The following is a 22,736-nucleotide window of genomic DNA, read 5'->3' on the forward strand; positions in this document are numbered from 1 at the left end:
AAATAATAGATAGTTTTGAATGTTTTTGGGCAGAAACATAAAGTAGCTATTGAATATTATTTTATGAAGAATAGAGGAATAAAAGACAATATGGACCCTGCCTCCAGTATCACTGTAGCCCTGCTCTTTAAGTGTGTGTGTATCTATCTGTCTATCTTCCTTTGAAAGCACTCTTTCCAGAATTCCAAGTAACACGTAGCAAGACCAAATGGTGTGACCGTAGAGCACTAATGCCAGCAGCAAAGAAGAAATGAAATCCTGGCTTCCTGACTCCTGGTTCACTGTTCTTTGCCTACAAGTAGACTTTCTCAAGTCATTTTAAGCACCAAGAGCCTGATGCAGAGAAGCAGCTGATCTAAAAATGGCAAAGGAAGTCTGCCTCTGAGTGCTGTTCTCCTGCTGCCCCACAGTGGGGTCTTATCACAAACTCTACCCAAGTTTCTCAGCACAAATACTTCCCACCTATTGGTTAGTCACTAACCAAACTAATCTGAGCAGTTCACTTTGCAGTCATATATATCAGAGTAGTGGAAATTTAGAGAAGATTAGTTTGGTTAAGAATCGAAGTACATATAAATGCTAAAAAAAACCACAGGAAAGAATATCTTGTTGATTTAATACCTCTCTGGGATGAGCTCTTATAAATACTAAGTAATTTAATCTGAGTACTTTTGTTAACTATAAGTAGATGTATATTATAGAAAATTGGGAAAATATAGAAAGTGAAAAGAAAAAAATTGCAGTCTCATCACACACCCAAAAAATACAAACAATTCTCACTTTTGCACGGGACTGTGTTAACTGAAACCTGTACACATTGGAACTGTGTCCTCACTTTGCATGGATCCTTGGTAATTGAGATCAAATCTGTACTGCCTGTACTGTTAACATTCAGTTTTTCTTCCAAATTATTCTTTATGTACATATTTTTAAAAACTACTAACTTGGTATATTATATTGTATTTTCAGTTTTATATACTGCTTTTTTCAATTAATAATAAACTTTTTTCAAGACACTATATATTCTTTAAGAATATGATTTATAATGGCTACACAGTTTTCCATTCTATGGATACACTGCAATTTAACATATACCTTTCAATTCAATATGTCTGTTGTTTCCAATCTTTTGCTATTATAAATAATGCTGTGATGAATATCTTGGTAGTAAATTTTTATGGTTATCTCTAATTAATTCCCTAGGATAAATCCCTAAAAGTAAAATTACTGAGGGATATGGCATGAACATCCTTAAGACTCTTAATACATACTGTCAAATCTCCACCTCATATTAAAGTTCTTTTAAAAGAAGGTAGAACAATGGTAGTTAAGCCAATCTTTTATGAGCCCCTGAAAACGAACGAGTCCCCTTTCTCTCACACGTACTCATGCAGATCACTGGAAGTTAAACCTCAAATCCTCATTCTACCATCTCACCAGATTTCTATATAGCTCTGAAAAGATACGACCACCATTCCTTTACTTTTAAAGATGAGTCATAATATGGGCGTCCTAGATGTCCTCTAGTCTTTTCTCACTTCTTTAAAAGGAGGAAACTTTTAAATTTCAAAGTCAACTCTGAGATTAACTTTTTCATACAGGCCTAAATTTATGAGCACTTTTGGAATTAAACAGACCGGGGTGCACTTCTAATCCTAGGCATTTACTGACTGTATGACCTGAGGTTAGTCACTTAATCCTTCTAAGCCTGTTTCCTCATCTATAAAAAGGGATAATGCTGCCACTTACTTTTTAGGGTGGTCCTGAGGATTACATAAGAAAGTAATGTAAAGTGTGAAGCACTCATTCTCAGCATACTGCTTGCGTAGTAAGCACTCAATATTATTACAATATATTATTATTACTGTATAAATATATAACATACAATCGTATTACAGTAAGATTTTCTAAAGCTCTGTTTACATCTGAAATAAAATAACAGACCAGCTAATCTAGTTTTAGTGCTAACAGGCAACACTAAGATAATAAAATTACCAAAATCTTCACAAGAAAAAAAGAAATGGAGCCTTTTTTTAACTGAAGTGTAGTTGATTTACAATACTGTGTTAATTTCAGGTGTACAGTATAGTGATACAGTTTTTTTGTTTTTTGCAAATTATATTCCATTATAGGTTATTACAAGATATTGGGTATAGTTCCCTGTGCTATACAGGAAGAAATGGAGTGTTTTACATCTGAATGATATAAAAGAAAAGAAGCCATGTGTTAAAACATAAGAAAATGTCTTTCAAAAATAGTCACTTTAAAAAGCATTATACACACACACACACACACACACACAAAGTATTATAAACATTTCCTTAAAATTTCCTTTATAAAATTTGAGAATATGCCATACCTATCATTCAAAGGCAAATTAAGCTAATGAACAGTTCTCTCTGAATTACTGATACGAAAAACTTATTAAACAAGTTTCCCTCACCCCCAATTATTAAACAGAAATAGATTAATAAAAGAGCCTGCTATAACCAATATTTCTTTTTTTTTTTTTTTGCTGTACGCGGGCCTCTCACTGCTGTGGCCTCTCCCGTTGCGGAGCACAGGCTCCGGACACACAGGCTCCGCGGCCATGGCTCGCGGGCCCAGCCGCTCCGCGGCATGTGGGATCTTCCGGGATCGGGGCACGAACCCGTGTCCCCTGCATCGGCAGGCGGACTCTCAACCACTGCACCACCAGGGAAGCCCCCAATATTTCTTTATAAAATAAACACTGTTTCCTTCAAGTTTTTAACAGGGATCTACCTATTTTACAGATTTTTCTTTCTTTCTTTAAAATGAGGGAAATGCTGTGATTATAAAAGATACCATAATATCTAGGACCTATATGCACATGGCATTGTGCTAGGTATTCCAAAATCTGAGTTCAGAGATATAATAGGAGTTTTATTTAACACTGAACAGCAGGGATAATCAACTGTTCAACAATGTCATAAAGGGCTTTTGGCTTTCTAATAAAGAATTTAAATCAAAACAGAGAGTAAAAAAAAAATGTGAAATACTTTATACTTGCTAGCCTATTGTTAGCCAGCTGTTGATAAATTAGCTTTAATATATGCAAAAAGAAATAAACACAAACATATTCACAGAGTCCTGCTTCCAAAAGGACTGCTCAGTCTTGTCTGGTTAAATATATCAGAAACATAAAATTTTAGTATATACCGACAGGCACTGAGGCAGGGGTGTACAAACAGGAAAACAAGAGCATTTCTGTTTCTCTTCTCTCATGAAGTTATCAACTACCACTATCATTAAACATAACTCCCAATTTTTGTTTCTGGTAGTTATCAGGAGCTAAGGAATGCTAACAAGCCTCAAGATAAGAAAGCTGTCAGTATCATAAAAGAGTAGCCAGACAGGCCAGGAAAAGTAGGAATCTCAAAACCAAAAGCAAGCAACACCCAGAATCTGTGGCAATCTGTTTGAAAGATTTTTCTAATTCTTAGCTAGTTTCAATAAAGGCTACACAGTTATAATTTTATTAACATATTGAATATTTTTTTTAAAATACAGTATTCTTTTAATTTTCTGGCACCAGTTCTAGGAAAGCAGGGAAGGGGCAATAAAGCACACTGACAATATCTATCAATTAACACACACACAGAAAAAGCACAGACATTAAGTGCCCAAAGAACCTCAAACTGACTTCTAGTAAATCATTCTAATTTATAGTTCATGTACAAGATACCTAAAACCAAAGAACAAAACTCTCTATGCACATGATAAGGTTGTACAAAATTGGGGATTTCCCCCTCTAAGATGACTTTCTGGTTCAGCAGAGCAACAACTGATCAGCTTGGGGCAGCAGGGAAGGAGAGGGAGAAACTGACAAAACAGAGCGGGGTTGGTGGGGGCAGAAAACTATAAGGTATATTCCATCTGGAATATGTAGATTACTTGGTTTTAGCAAGAAATTAGCCACCTCAAAATATATTTGTCATGGTATCATGTTTTGTATGAATTAAGTCAAATCAACTGTAATTCCTCAAAGAGTTTCCAAACACGAAGATTCCAAGCTTTACAGTCAACTTAGTATCCTGGAAATAGCTACATTATGGCAGATAAACAACTGAGTATTGAGAAGTTATGATTTTATATGACATGCATCAAATATACTGCTGGAAAGTTGCATACCCAACTTCTATCACACCTGTACCTGAGCAGGTGCTCTGCCGACAACAACGTGGCATCCCTCAGCTTCCTGATCAGCTGTGCTCGCTTTTGGGGGAAACACGGAAATTTCTGGGGGATAAAATCAACATTCTTAGCAACTGCTCACAATAGAATGCCTTACCGAAAGGAGGTAGTCCATATGTTTGGGTTGCCTGAGGGTAGACAGCATAGGGTTGAGACTGCTGCAGTGGCTGATACTGAGTCTGCCCAGGGTAAGCAGTTTCCGAAACAGGAACTGAGAGGATATGTGCATAAGGTCTAGAAAAGTTCAAGAAAACAAAAACTTTCATGTGAGAAAAGTAGAGGAAATAGCTAATACCACTAACAGCAAAGAATCAGCAATGAGGAGACGAACCTGCCACATAAAATGTCTCTTACTATGGTCAGAAAGTAGAATTATTTTTTCCTTTCCAGGTTCTACTGTCACCTACCTAACAATTTTACAGAAAATTTAATAGTTTCAAATATCTTCCTCCCAAGGTCCAGTTACTATGCCTCAAACATTTGTGGTGTGCCACACGCAAGGCCCTATGTGAGATAAAAGTATGGACTAAACTCGTTTATGCCCTTATGTCTAAATATAGAATAAAACCCTAAAATGACATAAAACTGGACAGAACAGGATTGGCAATTGGCTCCATTCTCCACCTAGCCCTCTGGGCCAAACTAAAGTTCTGAGAGGGAAAGTGGGACTTAGAGAAGAGGGTGAGGCTGGCAGAGGAAAAGCAAGCAACCATATTAGAAAACAGGGAGTACAGGTGTGGCCCAATATCCCCAGATCGAGCCTATAAAATAGAAGTCACATAACTAATAAAATCTAGGAAGTTCTAGACAGGACACAGAATTGCCCCGCTGATATTTAAGCCAGAGTACACTGCCACTAGTTGGTGCCAACCACATCAGGTTTAGCTAGAGATTTGAACTTAACAGTGAAACTTCTGGGATTTTAAACTAGCTAGATGACCTGGTCATTTTATCCATGGAATAAGATGGTGCCACATTTTATGCACTGAGTTTTTAGATACCGGTTATTTTATTTGATAAGTTATGCTGTACTTATAAGCAAGAAAGTGTCATATGTACCATATAGATCATCATAACAATAAAATAATGAGGGAAAGGGGTGTTTCAGAAAGGAAAAGATTTTTTTTTCCCCCAGTTTTGGGGAAGAAGAAAATGAAGGAAGCCTATAAAGAAATGGTCTGTGAGCTGAGCAGATAGCATGTGTAGAAATGGGAGAGAAAAGGGTGTTTTAGGAAAAGAGAAAAATTCTGGCAAAGGTACAGAGGAAGGGCTTCAGCCTGCAAGGAGCACGTATTATATTAAGGCAAAGTATAAGAAGACAGACAGCAAAGACCTTGAATATGAGGCTAAAAGTGTTCAACTGGGAGTCACTGAAATTGCTGAGCAAAGAATGACAAGATCAGAGCTGTTCTTTAATAAAGATTAGTTTGACATTTCTTTGTAAAATGGATTGCGGAGGGTGGTTGAAATAGAGGCAGTTAAAAAATGCAATGGTTTTAGCTAAGTGGTAAGGAGGTCTGCATTAAGACAGAAGGCATAGGGACTCCCCCGGTGGTGCAGTGGTTAAGAGTCCACCTGACAATGCAGGGGACACGGGTTTGAGCCCTGGTCCGGGAGGATCCCATGTGCGGAGGAGCGGCTGGGCCCCTGCGCCATAACTGCTGAGCCTGCGCTCTGGAGCCTGAGAGCCACAACTGCCGAGGCCCACCCACCTAGAGCCCGTGCTCTGCAATGGGAGAGGCCGCCAAAGTGAGAAGCCCGTGCACCACGGCGAGGGGTGGCCCCCACTCACAGCAACGAAGACCCAACACAGCCAAAAATAAAGAAATAATTTTTTAAAAAAAATTAAAAAGGGAAAAGATAGCGGGCATAGCTAATAAGGTGTCCTGAGTACAGCAGATATACAAATATTTTTTGAACGAAGGAATGGATTTGGAATATCCAATATTCACATCTCGGTAGACCCTAAAAGACTGAATTTGAAAATTTCTATTCTTCTTAGCCAGATCTGAGACCAGGAAATAGCTCAGGTTGTAGCTGTTAATCAAATCACGTGGGAATGATTTAAAATCTTAGTGACTTCAAATGGATTAACCTCCAGATATGATAAAGATCACAATATCATTTTTTTTTTTTTTTTTTTTTTTTCTTTTTGCGGTATGCGGGCCTCTCACTGTTGTGGCCTCTCCCGTTGCGGAGCACAGGCTCCGGATGCGCAGGCCCAGCGGCCATGGCTCACGGGCCCAGCCGCTCCGCGGCATATGGGATCCTCCCAGACCGGGGCACGAACCCGTATCCCCTGCATCGGCAGGCGGACTCTCAACCACTGCGCCACCAGGGAGGCCCCACAATATCATTTTTTATATAGTGTCTTTATAGCTCCAATTATTTTCTTATCTTCTTCATAATGATCTCAGAGAATAGGTTCAGTCATTTCACAGAAGAAGAAAACCACATGAAAATGACTGGCCCAAGAATGCTATTAGTGTTTACACCAGGTTAGAATTTGGAGAACTCATTGAGTTGACTTTTCAATTAGCTCATTTTTTTAACTGACGCAAAATTCAAAAGGAAAAAGTTTTCTTTTTATAACATACCCATACGTATCACTCACCTCTGTTACCAAAGGTGAGTGTTCTTTATGTACCCTGCCTATGTAAGCACACCAGAATTTATCCCAGTTTAATAAAGCACACTTGTATGTATCTATGTATGTAGGCTCACTCTATCAATGCACAACTGCTGGCTCGATATACACACTGTTCTGCACCTACTCATCTTGGAGATGATTAGCTTCGTGGACCTTAAATGCTGATCTTACCCCATGAGGCCCAAAATATTGCCTCTTAATGACTTCAACCCACTAAACCTGTTTAATCTCAAGCCTAGTTCTACTCTTGAGGACACTCCTAAAACAATAAACTGAACATAGATTAGGCTGAGAAGTCCCAGTCTGAGGCTGGCTTTAGCTTTTTAAGTTGATCTCTTTATTAACGTAGAGCAAAGACAGAATGATCAGAGGTCAATCAGTAATATGTTTACATCATTAATGGTATTTTGCATTTTTCAGTGCCTATTCATTTTGAGCAAGCTCCTGGGTAACAGTGATCTATTCCAGACAATCATCATTAAAAGGATGTTATATAGACTATATTTAGAGGGAATGAAAAAACTGGAGTAGGGAAGAACAAGAAAGGTGAAAATAAGTTAAATGTCAACTTAATAACTTAAATATCAAGTTAAAATTTGCAATGAATCTAGAGAAAAAGCATACAGATTTTTGAAATAATTATTCAACTTACTTTGCAGAATACATTTGTGAGGTATAATCATTGGATGAGCGAGGGATGTAATCGGTGCATGTCATAACTGAAAGAAAGATATCACCAGGAAAAAGTTAGAACATTTCAAAAATGAAATGGGGAAATTTCATGTCTCACTGTATAGTCTTTCAAACTAAATAACAGAATACAACTTGGGCATCAGAAATTTAGAAAGACTATGCAGTAGGAAATACCTCACTCTTCTAATAATGGGTTTAGAGACTTTTAGAGACAGTAAAAGAAGCTAGAATGCAAAGGGTATGGTAAAGTGCTCAAAAGTCAGTACCAACTGAACTCTACCTTCACCCATCACTGATCTACAACCATGGATGAAGCAACTTCCTAAGCTCTCAGCTGTGCTCATAGGCAAACTTAAAATGCAAGATCTATGTCTAGGAAACCACATTATACTTCTTCAGCTTACTCATTCTCTGGGTGCTTACCCTATTCTGAATAAAAGGTCATAAGAATGACTTGCAGGAAGACAGATTTGGAGCAAGAACACAATTTTATTAGAAAACTGTAGCTACTGCTGTATATAATCAACAGCAGAAAGACGTAAGTATGCGTCTGTATTACTATTTTTTCAGCTTTGTAGTAAAGGCTTTACGTTTGGCAAAGCAGAGACACACTTGAGGAACTGATGTAATACTCTGATAAACCATCAAGTAAAGAGACTTCCACAGCTAGTGTCCTCTTCACCTCCATGACTTCATCCAGAATAGATACCGTCATGAGGCTTGACCCTAATGATTTCATCTGGGATAAATACTGTAAATATTCAACTCAAGTTTGACAGATAGCAGAATCCTATTCATTAGCACTATCTCAGTCCATATTGTAGACAGAGTAACATCACACAGAGCCTGTACCAGACTCCTCAACTGTTCAAGAACTTCCTTCAACAACTATAGAGGTTGCTCTACTGTGATCAGGGACTAAGGGTGAACCAACTAACTTTATGTCTAGCTGGGTTCCCTGAGTTTCTGATCCAAAAAGGGAACCCTGATCAAGATCAGATGCAGGGCCAATTCATGTCCAATAGTACGATAAATCATCATCTGAGAGTTTATCATGAATCTTGTCCACTGCCGTTGTTCAAAGTCTTTGAAAATACTTAATGGCAATTTGCAGATTATGTTAATCCATAATCACTTTGACAAAAATGAAGGGGATCTCAATTAGATCTAAAGTTCTTAGCATTCATCCCATAGAATGGAAGTTCATTTGAAATTCTACATAATGGTTCCTTCTCTGCTGACAAGTACATTCAAAAACCCAAATCCTTCTCCTCCTCTGATTTAAGTTAATTCTAGAAGAGGTCCACAAAACGTCCTAGGAGATCTAGGCCAATTTTTACTTCTCTAGAGAATGAATGAGCCTTGATCTTTGCAGTACTTGGGAACTATGAAAGGCTTATAAAGAGTCAGGGCAAGGGACTTCCCTGGTGGTCCAGTGGTGAAGAATCCGCCTTCCAATGCAGGGGACAAGGGTTCGATCCCTAGTTGGGGGACTAAGATCCCACATGCCACGGGCAACTAAGTCCGCGCGCCACAATGACTGAGCTTGCGCGCCTCAACAAGAGAGCCCGCGTGCCACAAACTACAGAGCCCACGTGCCATGAGAAAGAAAAGTTCGCATGCCACAACTAGAGAGAAGCCCGTGCACCGCAATGAAGAGCCCAGGTGCCGCAATGAAAGATCCTGCATGCCTCAAGGAAGATCCCGTGTACCGTAACTAAGACCCACTGCAGCCAAAATAAAGAAAGAAAATAAATAATTTAAAAAAAAGAGTCAAGGTATAATCTGCTTAAAATCTGTAACTTCTCTGTCCCCTTGCCAAGCTGTGGGATGGCTGCCTTCCTACTAAATTGTAAAAATATTAAGATCATTATTGTATGTGCGCTAAATACCCAAGTTTTCTGTTCCCTTGTGACAAAAATTGCACGTGAGGTGGGATAATCAAGTTTCAATGACCTATGTCAGCTACACAACAAAGCCAGACCCCGGAATAAAATTACACAAAATGGAAATAGAACCCAAATTTCTTTAGCTTTGTGTAAATAAATCTGGATGTGTTTAACTTTGTACTGGTTAAAAAAAAAAGCGTGGAGATGAAGCAAAACCTTGAAATATATCCTGAAGGTAAAACTAACACGACATCCTGATGAATCTGTATGTAAGGAATCAGGAAAACGGGAATACAGGATAATTTCTAGGTTTTCAGCTTGAGTAATTAGAGGGACAGTGAAGCCACTTCCAAAGATGGGGAAGTTCGGGAAAAGAACAGATTTGGGGAGGGCTAAGGGAATAAAAAGCTTTCACACATTTTAAGTATGACTTTCCTTTTAAATATCTAAGTGAAGATGTCAAGTAGGCAGCTGGATTCACAAATGAAATTAGGGGAGAAGTCAGACTAGAAATACAAATTTGGAATTCGTTAACAATGTATAAAACATTTAAAGTAATGTAGTAATGGATCAGAGGATGCAGAAAGAGCAAAGATGGTAGACTAGAACCAAACCCTGAGGCCCACCAACATTCAGAGTTCAGATAGTAGAAGAAAGCCCAGCAAAGGAGAAAGGTGGGAGAAAAAATAGTGGGAGGCAGGATACAAGGAGAGAAATGTCCACTAGAACTAGCACTTTCAGTTACTGAAAGTAACTAATGACCTTGACAAAAGCAATTTCATTGGAAGAGTGGTGACAGAAGCTAAATTTGAGAGGGTTGAAGGGCGAATGGGAGGTGAGAAAGCAAGTGAGGGCAACTCTTTCCAGAGGTTCCAATGGGTCATGGAACAAAGAGAAGGTCTATATCTAGTGGGGGATGTGGACCAAAAGGACGGTTTTGTGTTTTAAGATGGTAGATACTGAATCATGTCCCTTTACTGACAGGATGGATTAAGAAGAGAAGAACATGACGATGCAGGAATGGTATTAGGATAACCAAAGTACCAAAGTCCTTGGGGGAGGTGAGAACAGATAGGGTATGAGGCACAAATAAAAGGTTTTACCTTTGACAGGAGCAAGAATACTATTCCAATTCTGACAAGAATGAAGAGAGATAATATGGGTACAAACACAAGTAGCTTTGAAGATCTGGTGGTGGTAGGATAATAAGGGAGCTTCCTGTCACAGAGAGCTTCTGTTTGAGAAGGAGTCATCAGGTAAGCATGAAGAAAGGTGAATGAGTATGGGTGCTTCGAGAGGAAAGAAGTGGTGTGAAATATTAAAAGGTAAAACTCATGAGTAAAATGTAGTAGGGTGCCCACTTGAGGCCCTGTGAGTAAATAGTCAGCTAGGTGTATAAATCATCCAATAATGTTCAGCTATTTGAATGCACTTATAGAGAAGGTAGAGTTGGATTAAATTATGACTGGGGTTTAGCAAGAAGAGTACAAGAGGCCAAATTATTGAAGATATTTGTAAGGGAGTAATTATAATAAAGAACCATAGAATCTATGCTGAGTAAAAAGGGACAGGAAAACAAGAAGGACATTATGGGTATTGGATAGGTCATCTATATGGATGTTGAAATTACCAAGAATAATAAGAGTCTGGATGGAGAAGAAAAAGAAGATCTAGTCTTTAAAGAGCAAAATGACTAGGAGTTCAGTCTGAGGTAAAAAGAAATGTGGGGAAGGGGCACAAATATAGACTTCAAAGGAACCAGAGTTTTTGAGAAAAAAAGAGAAATGGTTTTCAAGAAGCAAGAAGACAACTTACCTCTGGGCCCTGAAGTATATAAGGAACAGGCCTTTTTCTTGGGGATGAGTGAGATATTAAAAAAATTAGAGTAGATACTTTTCATTGATTAGAGCTGTTTCCCATAGGTATCAGAATTAGCTATCTTCTTGAAAATGCAGATTCCCATCCACATCAGGTCTACTGAATGATAATCACTGAAGATGAAGCTAGAATTCTACATTACAAACAAGCACTCCAGATGACTCTTAGGTATGCTGAAAGTTTGAGAACCACTGGAACAGCATCTTTGAGGAAATAATATATACAACTCAAGACATACCATTTTTTTAAAAAATAGGCACACCATTTTTTAACACACGGGAATTATACAAGGTTAAGCATAATCATCTTAAGATATATCCCCCAAATAAATGTCTTTTCAAAAAGTGTCTTACACAAATTTATCCTTTTAAAGTGTGTGGGAAAATAGGGAAGGGCACAGCTATTGGGCTGGCCAAAAAGTTCATTAGGGTTTTTTCTGTAAGATCTTATTTAATTTAATTTCAAGGAGGACTATTTGCCCTATGGAACATACCACCATGATATGTCAGAGAAAGCTCATGTCTCCACAGGAAAAAAAAAAAGGACATTCTACAAATTTTTGTCTAACGTATGAATATAACTGTTCTACAGGAGAATAAGGGTTGGTAAGTGGATCCCTGAGATGGATCTCCCTCAGGGCCCAGTATCAATCTTGGGCTCTCGGGGGATTACTTTTCTTTTTTTGGCCTAGATGGATAGGTAGAATTATTTGGTTTTTAGGAAGGTAGAAAAATATCAAGCCCTCTGGAGGAACAGTCAGAGGTTGGCCCACAAACTTTTCTGATTTTGAGTAAGGCACTATTTATTACCTTTAGAACAACCAACCTCGAAACAAAAACACAATCACCAGGGCTTCCCTGGTGGCGCAGTGGTTGGGAGTCCGCCTGCCGATGCAGGGGACGCGGGTTCGTGCCCCAGTCCGGGATCCCGCGTGCCGCGGAGCGGCTGGGCCCGTGGGCCATGGCCGCTGGGCCTGCGCATCCGGAGCCTGTGCTCCGCAGCGGGAGAGGCCACAACAGTGAGAGGCCCGCGTACAGCAAAAAACAAAAACAAAAACAAAAAAAACCCACAATCACCAATCCCTGGGGAGTGAATTCCATGTGATTTTGTTCCTTAGCTGGTATGTCAATAAGGCTTATAGCAGAGCACAAGGATGAACACACAAACAAGGCAATGAAAGGATTCTGGATATTCTGAGACAAACAAGGCAATCAGTGAAGGCCAATTATAAAAGAATAGCATCACCTGGTCACAGGAACACCTCTTCCATGGTGCACAGAATATGGTACTTACTTTCCTCCGACATGGTAAGGTTTGAAGCAAGGCTTGAAGTTTCAGGTTTCTGATCACTGACTTCGGAGTTGCTTACTTGACTGGGAAAACCAAAGTGAATACATTAGCCCCTGACTGATCTGCTGCATTGCTAAAAGTGATTAAATCAAACCCTTTCTTCCTAGGTAAGTAAGAGGCAAGGTAAGTCTACTTTATGAAATACTTATTCTTGGTTTTTAGCGGCTACCTAAAGAGCTGGGGCCAGGGCTAGTACCTTCAGCATTCTACTGTTCTTCGTCATCACTTCAATCTTTGTATCGCTCAGAAATTCCACCTAAGCCACAGGCAAGTCGGATTTTCTCTGAAGACCACATGGTAAAAGAAAAATTCCACAGCACCAAAAACTGCTGCCACTTTATTTCCAAAGTACCAAGGGGAAGTAGGAAGATGCTTGATTTCAGACAATGGTCCTCATAATCACTTGACAAGTTTTTTCAAATCATACACGTTTGCTTCCAAGAAGGGGTTCTGAACCTTAAAATGGTGCATTCTGCTGTATTTCCTTTCCCCCAATTAAAAATAAACAAATTTGTATTTGTTATCATTTCCAAAACTTAGCAACATCTTTTTAAAAAAACTTATAAGACAAATTAAGAGAAACTGTAAAAGATAAGTCATGTAAACTGGGAGGACAAGTCATTATGTTAGACACTTTAATGTTGGGAAGATCCTCACTGAAATTCTGAATTGGAGATTATACTTTCATCCCTCACCGTGTCCTCCCTCTTCCTTCTACCTTACTTTCCACTCTCCACATATTCCCTCAACTACCAGTATAGCACAGTGCTCAAGAGTGTGGATTCTAGAACCAGATTGCTTGAGTTCATATTCCACTTTGCCAAAACTAGCTTTATGACTTCAAGCAAGTCACTGAACTTGTCTGTGCTCCAGTTTTTCAACTGTCAATGAGGGATAATTTATAGATGCTACCTTTTAGAGTTGTAATAGAAATTAATGAGTTAATATATGAAAAGTACTTAGAACAGAGACTAGAACAGAGTAAGTGCAATATAACTGTAGCTAGTATTATTACAATACAAATTCTCCCCAGCCCAGGTATTCTTCCCACATTCATGTTCCCTAGCAAGAAATCTGCTTTGCTGTTCTACACTCTAGGGAGATGTGGAGGACACTGTCCCAGACACTACACATATCTGGCAAGAGTAGTTTTAAAAAGAAAAAAATTTTAAAAAGAAATGTTATTCATAAAAAAAAATACACAGGACCAAAATTCTTAAAGCTCTCATTATCTTTTCTGAATGGACCTCTAATATTCAAGCATAATAAAGTTTTTTTTTTCCGGGTATATTCTCAATGTTCAAACAATTTTCCCTAAGATGTAATTAATTTTTAAAGGTAAATCCCCAGATGAAGTTTATTTTAATCTATTTACTCAACTGTCTGTATTTCTGGAATAGCGCTTAATATACCAACCAAGATATTACTATGGGAATTGAGGGTAAGGGTAAGAAATCATACTGAATAGTTACATCATTGTTTCCCAAAATGGCTTATTTCTTATAATTACCTGAATACAGACTTCTGAGCCCCATCTTATGCCTAATTAAATAGGATTCCAAGGAGAAAGGTATAAACCCAGACAAGAACTTCACATTTCTGACTACAATGACTGGTCTTCTATGTGTACCTGAATAAGTCTGGGGTTCACTGTTATACCCACTGTTGAAAGACTATTTCTAGATCCTGTATCTTAGAAGGTATATTTGTATGGTCTGGCATACAATGGACCAGTTCCTAAAATCCTATGGTCCTGTCATCTTATAGCAAAATCCCCTACCTATTCAACTGAGTATCTAGAGATTAAATAGAAACAACAGCACCAAGACAGTGAATTAACTCCAGCACTGTTAAATATTTAAAGTTATTGTATCTAGAAAAATTACTACTGTCTCAAAATATAATTATTTTCAGTTATATAAACATAAATTTTACTTAACAATGTGTGTATATTAAAAAAAATGCTCCAAAATAAAATTTCCCTTCTCCAAAAAAGAGCAAAAACACCCAAACTGGGCCTCCCTGGTGGCGCAGTGGTTGAGAGTCCGCCTGCCGATGCAGGGGATACGGGTTCGTGCCCCGGTCTGGGAGGATCCCACGTGCCGCGGAGCGGCTGGGCCCGTGAGCCATGGCCGCTGGGCCTGCGCATCCGGAGCCTGTGCTCCGCAACGGGAGAGGCCACAACAGTGAGAGGCCCGCATACCGCAAAAAGAAAAAAAAAACAAAAACAAAAAAAAAACACCCAAACTCCAAAAGTAAGCACCACAAATATTTCATTCTCATTCAATAGAACTCTTGTCAATAATTAACACAACCAACTAAAGAATGGATAAACAAAGTGTGGAATAGACATACAGTGAAGTATTATTCAGCCTTAAAAAGGAAGGAAATTCTCACACATGCTACAACATGGATAAACCATGAAGACATTATGCTAAATGAAATAAGCAAGTCAAAGAAAGACAAATAACTTATGATTGCACTAATAAGAGGTACTTAGAGTACTCAAAATCACAGAGACAAAAAGCATAATGATGGTTGCCAGGAGCTGGGAAAAGGGGAAAATGGAGAGTTATTGAAGTCTTTTTCTGGGGAAGGGTCAATGCTTGATAGTGAAAATATGACAGATTATTTAATTGGAAGTGTATAAGACACAGGGCTAGTGTGACAATAGAATAAATAAGCTGGAATGATAGTGTGTGTGGTGGTATAAGAGTAGGATTCTTAAAATTAAGATGTTAGAGGTGATGCAGTTACCGGCTCATATGGTTGGTAGACAAACAACAGAAGGTAAGAACTGTGGACAACTGAAAATCATGGTGTTGTGGAAGCGAGAACATGACATGCAAAGAAGCTGCCTCTTTTCTACAAGGGGAGCCTAGCTAATGACTAAGGTGTCCCATATCCATTTGGTAATTAATGATTAACCCCTTGGGTTTTCCTTATTTCTGTCTTCCCTACTACGTATACTGTATGTATACTGTACATCTGACTGAAGAATATTCACCATTGTGTCTCTTCCACATATCACAGGATCTGAGAGGTACCACGAGATTGGTATATATTGTTGAATAAATAATGAATAAATGAAAAAAATCAGCACCTATGTGTTTCAAGGACAAACTTTTAGAGGAAAATTTTCACCTTAAACCAAATAATTTCAAAACGTAAAGATTGATGCTAAAAACCAAAAAGAGGGTAGTCAACACAAATCATGCCCATATACTAATCAGTATGTAAAAACAATTATAAGTAGGTCATTAAAAAGAAATTCAACTCTGTATACCTTAAAGTTTGCTCTCCTGATTCCTGCATCTTGGCTTTTTTCACCTGTAAAAAAATTATACAAAAGCATCAATGTCTTGATCTGTTTTTAAAATCATCTAGCTACTCAAGTGGCAGCCTAATATTAACTAATAAATTACTGGGTAACTGTTTCCTTTTGTTTCCATTAGATTTATTTTATTAATCCTTATTATATTTTAGAGTTAGAGATGTACTTGTTTTTCACATGAGGTTCTCTCTTTTTTTAAATGAAAAAAGTGTTTTTCACATTCAAGGTAAAATAAAAGGTTTACCAGGATTTTTACTCAACACAGAATGTTTACCAGGATAAGGTATCCAAACTTGGATACAAACTGGTTAGTTTAAAATTTTACCAGACACACAGTTTTATTCTCAAACAGTAAGTATGGCAATCTCACTATCATCTAATCATTTATTTAACAGAAATATCTTTATATTCAAATTACTTACATGCCAACAATAAAAATAAATTCTAATCAGGTTACCAGTAATCTAAAAAATATACTTCACACTATTCTGTTTTTTCCCCATATTTTCACCTTCTCTAATTCCTTCTAAGGTAAAAGCATTTTCATTGAAACAGTTTAAGAATCCATAAATGAAAGATCAATGGTTAATACTACTAAGTTTTCCCTGTTTTTTTATATGACAAAGAATCTGATTTTAGAGTTTTCTGATTAGAATTACTACTTATAGTAGAAGTATGCTTAGTGTGCTTAGCCATACAAATTATTAATACTTAAAGTATTTCAAGCTGACAAAGAGTACTGCCAACCACTACGAAGAGTAAGAACTCACAGAGGCAGAAACTTTGCTAAACAATTTTAAATAAACATATCCAGTGGGAATATAGCTATTTAATATGATTAAATTTAACAGTTCAGACAAGGTAAATAATAAATACAAGTTGAATACAAGGCCCATACAACTTCTCATGGACAGCCACTCCTCATGAGAAAACATGACAAAATAAATAAAACCAAATACTCTTGGTTATTTGCTTATGGCATATCAACTCATTATATAATGCTGCCTAAATTTTCATAGGTACCAATAAAGATAAAGAAAAAAAGGGGCATTAAAAAAGAACCCTCTAAGGACTTCCCTGGTGGTGCAGCGGTTAAGAGTCCACCTGCCAGGACTTCCCTGGTGGCGCAGTGGTTAAGAATCCGCCTGCCAATGCAGGGGACATGGGTTCGAGCTCTGGTTCGGGAAGATCCCACATGCTGCAGAGCAACTAAGCCTGCGAGCCACAACTACTGAGCCCGCGAGCCACAACCACTGAGGTCTGTGCACCACAACTACTGAAGCCCATGTGCCTAGAGCCCGTGCTCCACAAGAGAAGCCACCGCAACAAGAAGCCTGCGCGCCACAACGAAGAGTAGCCCCTGCTCCCTGCAACTAGAGAAAGCCTGAGCACACCAGTGAAGACCCAACACAGCTAAAAATAAATAAATAAGTTTTTTAAAAACCCTCTAAATTTAGAAACAAAATTATAGAAGCATATGAAGAAAAAAGAAAAAAACAAAAAACAAAGAACTTTGAGGTAGATAAACCCTTACTAAGCATGATATTAAATTCAAAAGCCATAAAGGAGAAAATAGACTGATTTTACAAAAATTCAAAACTTCTGTATGATAAAAGATACCAAAACCAACCAAGAGGTCAAGGAATTCCAGGATGGTATACATACTGTGACAAGAGAATTTAATTGTATTACAAATGTATGACATAACCTCACTGAAAGGCATAGGAGAAAAATGCGCTGATGGAATAACGCTGGAAAACACGTTTTGACTGGAAACTGAAAGGCTAAAGATAAGAAAAATTCAACTTTCTAGTTTATCTACTTAGACTTTCTAGTTTATCTATTTATGTCATTTCACAAATGACAAAATACAGGCTCTTGCTATAATATAAATGTGCTGTCCCTCCCACCTGAAGATGACAGTATTTACATAAGGTCGGATAATAATGTAATTTTCCAATAGTGGTGATGAATCTATGCTTAGCTCACCCAAAGACCCTCTTTGTGATCAAAGAAATGAATTTAAAACAGTCTATGGTCTCCTAACAGTAATCCATATAAAGAAAACTAGAGCACTGAGGAATCTAATTTATCAGTCTTCATTTTATTAGTGCCACAGAATAACAAATTTAGCTAGAGAACTAAAAAAAAGAAAAAGCCCTGGAGCAAAATTTTAAAATATACCATAATGGCCTTTCAAGTAAGAACTACGCTTTTTCACTTTCTATTTACTACAATGCCAACTCGGTACAAAGAGTATGTACTCATAAATAGAAATGGAGAAAATGTACTTAAAGACATATCTACTAAACAAAAACGTCTGGGGGAGGAAAATGTGTTATCAGCTAATTTTGTACCTTTCACAGCTCATTGTTAGCCTTGATTTGGGCAATTATGTCCTCCTGTAAGTCAGGGATAGGAAACCTTGGCACTAGAGGCAGGTAAACTAAAAGGATACAGACAGATTTCACTGGATTACAAAAGGATGGGTTCAAACAATACAATCCAGAAACTGACAGAATGTAAAATAGGGCAGCTAGTTTGGAAAACAGTCTAGCAGTTCCTCAAAAGGTTAAACATAGAATTACTATTATATATAATCCAGAAATTCCACTCCTGACTATATAACCAAGAGAAATGAAAACTTATGTCCACACAAAAACTTGGACATGAATGTTCCTAACAGCATTATTCAAAATAGCCAAAAAGTGGAAACAACCCCAGTGTCCATGAACAGATGAACGGATAAATACAATGATAAATAAAATGATGAATGATAAAATAAATCCATACAATGAAACATTCAGCAAGGGAATGAAGTACTTATACATGCTAACACAGATGAATCTTGAAAAGACTACGCTAAGTGAAAGAAGCCAGTCACAAAGGATCACATATTGTATGAATCCATTTATATGCAATATCCACAAATAGGTCAATAGGAAAGTAGATTAGTAGTTGCCTAGGACTGCGGGAGGGAGGGAATTGAGGGTGACTGCTAATGGGTACAGAATCTCTTTTTGGAGTGATGAAAATGTTCTAAAATTGACTCTGGTGATAGTTGCAAAACTCTGTGAATGTACTAAAAAACATCAAATTGTATACTTTAAAATGGATGTGAATTGTATCTCAATAAAGTTGTCATTAAAAAAAATGACAATCTTACAGGCATGTTATGACTAAAGGTTACACAAAAAGGAAGAACCACTGGCAAATTCATGAATCAGAGTTCTACTTGTGCCTCTGCTATAAAAAAAAAAAAAATCATGCTTTAAATATAACAGAGCAAAGGAATACATATAACCCAATACACAAATTCAGAATATCCAGGTTCAAGGCTCAGTTCTGAGAGTTAATTCACTGTATGTCTACTTCTCTGCATCTGTTTTCTCAACTGTAAAAGAAAACTATGACTATTCCACAGGCCTGCTGTGAAGATGAAATTGGTGGTGGTAGTGGGGCGGGTGGTAAGGGAGAGAATGAATGAGAGAGAGGTGTTTATGAAAGACAAAGACATTGTTAAATTTTAATGTTACCACCCAAAGCAGCAAAAACAAAGCTGAATTTCCAAAATTTCAAAGACAAGATTAAGAAATACCACTTTCTAGATAAGAGAATTATATTATGCATCTCAAATGTCATTCCAGAACTATTCTGGTATGACTTACAAGTATACAACTATAGTGCCCCCTAAGTTTTAACGAGAGGCTAAATCATACTAGGGTTGGTAAACTATACTCTTGGTAATAATAAGTCCAACAGAAGTCTCCATGAAGCCTATAAAAAGGAAGATGTTTTTGTCAGAATTTATCCACCACTGCCAAACAAAGCATATCATTCTCTTTACTAGAAAGTCATACTCTATATTCTAGAAGGGGAAAGGGCTTGATCATAACCTGGATGAAATTATACACAAAAAAAACATTTAATGCTATTTTCTTTGATTGTGCTTACCAACAGTCATCTAATTATTAATTTTACTTCCAGAACTTGACATAAGGAAATGAGTATGTAGAGAGTGAGAGTAAGCATTCCAAATTACTAGAAACTGAAAGGTAAATACCCATGGCAGAGACAACTGCCTGCTCCACCATTGCATGTGGGGTGTGACTTGCGATGGGAGGCAAAAAACATGTCTTTTAAGTTCACAGGTACCTGTCCAAAAGAAGTCACATCTGGACCTAGTAGAAACTAGTGGGCATCAGATCCTGGATTTGATCTGGATGCAGCAACTGATGGAAGCTGGGGCTGTTTCTCTTAAGAGGAATGTGTGGGGAAACGAGTTACATATTGTTCTTTAGATGTGAAAAATGAAACAGGTGAACCAAAGAGAAGATTATTGTAGATTCACTTATAAATATTCAGTGGTCTTTTTCCTGTTCCTGGGCACACAGGATGCTATAGACTGAATGTCTGTGTCTTCCCCCAAAATTCATATTTTGAAATTTTATCCCCAATATGATGAAAATTGGAGGTGGGGTAATTTTGGGGTAATTAGGTCATGAGGGTGGAGCCCTCATGAATGGGATTAGAGGCCTCCTGGGAATTCCCTGGCAGTCCAGTGGTTAGGAGGTTCACTGCCGGGGGCCCAGGTTCAATCCCTTGTCAGGGGAACTAAGATCCCGCAAGCCGTGCAGCAAAAATATAAAAAAATAAATTTAAAAAAAAGAGACCTCCTTTTCCCTTTCCACCATGTGAGGTCACAGCAAAAAGATGGCAGTCTGTGAACCAGGTGTAGCAGGCCCTTACCATATACCAAATCTGCTGGCGCCTTGATTTTGGACTTCCCAGCCCCCAGAACTGTGAGAAATCAATTTCTATTGTTTATGAACCACCAATTCTATAGCATTTTGTTACAGTAGCCAGGATAGACTAAGACACAGATTGATGGCATTTTCCAGACCCCCTTGTTGTCAGGTTGGAGCCATCCACGTAAGCCACTTCTACAATTACCCCTTAAAAACATCTCATGTGATTCTTCAATCCTCTCTTCCATTTCTTTGGCAACCATGGAGGCCACAGTTGAAGATAATAGCATCACAAGATGAAAGAAGCCTTCATGGAAGACTGGCCCAGGAAAGCTGTCAATCCATATGAGACTAATGTGAGAGAAAAATACACTGCAGATTCATTCTCCAATGTTAAATGCCTATAGTGAGAATTCTAGTTCATATTCACGCTATCATTCATTCAACTGACTGTTCTCTACCAAGCCCTCCTGAAAGGGAATATAATGATAAACAAAATACAGTCCTTGACCTCAAGGAAGTTACAGTCTGGTTGAAAAGAAATAGATAATTTCTAAAGCAGTGAAACAGGGACTTCCCTGGTGGCACAGGGGTTAAGAATCCGCCTACCAATGCAGGGGACAGGGGTTCGAGCCCTGGTCCAGGAAGATCCCACATGCCGTGGAGCAACTAAGCCCGTGAGCCACAACTACTGAGCCCACGTGCCACAACTACTGAAGCCCGTGCGCCTAGAGCCCATGCTCCACAACAAGAGCAACCACCGCACACAAAGAAGAGTAGCCCCTGCTCGCCACAACTAGAGAAAACCCACACACAGCAAAGAGACCCAACGCAGCCGAAAATAAATAAAATTTTAAAAAAGTAATAAATAAAACAGTGAAATAATGATTCTGATAGAAGTTCAAGGTTCTATGGAACACAAAGAAGGAGCACCAAACCCAGTCTTTTTATGGGGGGGGGGGTCTAGAGAATTAGAACTCATTTGAAATAACTTAGGTACCTGCTTATAAATGTGGAAATAAAATATTTTTAATTGATATGGTATCCTTTATAGTTTGAAGATTACTCTTTTTTTTTTTAATTTTTTTTTTGGCAGTACACAGGCCTCTCACTGTTGTGGCCTCTCTCACTGCAGAGCACGGACTCTGGACGCGCAGGGTCAGCGTCCATGGCTCACGGGCCTAGCCGCTCTGCGGCATGTGGGATCCTCCCAGACCGGGGCACGAACCTGTGTCCCCCACATCGGCAGGCAGACTCTCAACCACTGCGCCACCAGGGAAGCCCAAGATTACTCCCCTTTATCGATAAGACAAAAAGAAATTAGGGGTTGAGTATAGTCGTTCTCTCTTTGCCACTTATTCCATCCTTTTATTCTCCAAGCCAAAACCACAAATTTTAGGGTCCTTTTCATTGCTCTCAATCAAGAATATTTCCCAAGCTTCACTCCTTTTCCATGTTTTAGCCTAGAGTACACTGTGGTTGTAATCATGTACCACCTCTTTTGTCTACAGTATTACTAATTTCTTTTTAATATTTAAATATAAAAGGCACATATGCTCATATTTTTAGAAACCCAAACCATACAGATATGTATAAAATAAAATATAAAAGACCTTATTCTGCCCCCAAACCTCCATGATTTCAGTATTAAGTTTTGTGTATATTCTTCTAAAAATTTTTCCTATGTATATATGTCCTTTTAAAACTTGAGCTCAAAGGGCACCCTGATAGCTATAAAGGAGTTTTTTAAGTGCTTCCAGTTTGCCAGGAACAGTGTTAATTTATACCTCCTATCCTAAAACTGAGTTTGGTTAGTGCCTCCTTTTACTCTACAAGAGTTCTAGTTTGGACAATAATATGAGCTGCTTCAGAGTAGCTGAGAAAGATGAAGACTAGGGTAAAAAGATGGAGTGATTTCAAGGTAAGTGATGACCACAGAGAGAACCATTTCTGACTGCAGAGGATTGAGGACTGACTGG

General features: G+C 38.2%; 1 protein-coding gene across 7 annotated transcripts in view; it reads right to left on the reverse strand.

The window, feature by feature from the left end:
• EYA3 (EYA transcriptional coactivator and phosphatase 3) overlaps positions 1–22,736 on the reverse strand; it is a 104,012-nt gene that overhangs the window by 41,648 nt on the left and 39,628 nt on the right. For 6 of the 7 annotated variants that reach the window (XM_082614538.1, XM_082614539.1, XM_082614540.1 and 3 more), the window contains 4 exons: positions 15,962–16,005; positions 12,619–12,698; positions 7,518–7,584; positions 4,313–4,449 (listed from right to left, as the gene is read on the reverse strand). In XM_082614538.1, coding sequence (XP_082470664.1) covers positions 4,313–4,449; positions 7,518–7,584; positions 12,619–12,698; positions 15,962–16,005 — 328 coding nt within the window. The other variant, XM_082614541.1, reaches the window with a different exon arrangement.

This window comes from Mesoplodon mirus (genome assembly GCF_964341445.2).
Source record: "Mesoplodon mirus genome assembly, chromosome: 3".
NCBI classification, from domain to species: Eukaryota; Metazoa; Chordata; class Mammalia; order Artiodactyla; family Ziphiidae; genus Mesoplodon; species Mesoplodon mirus.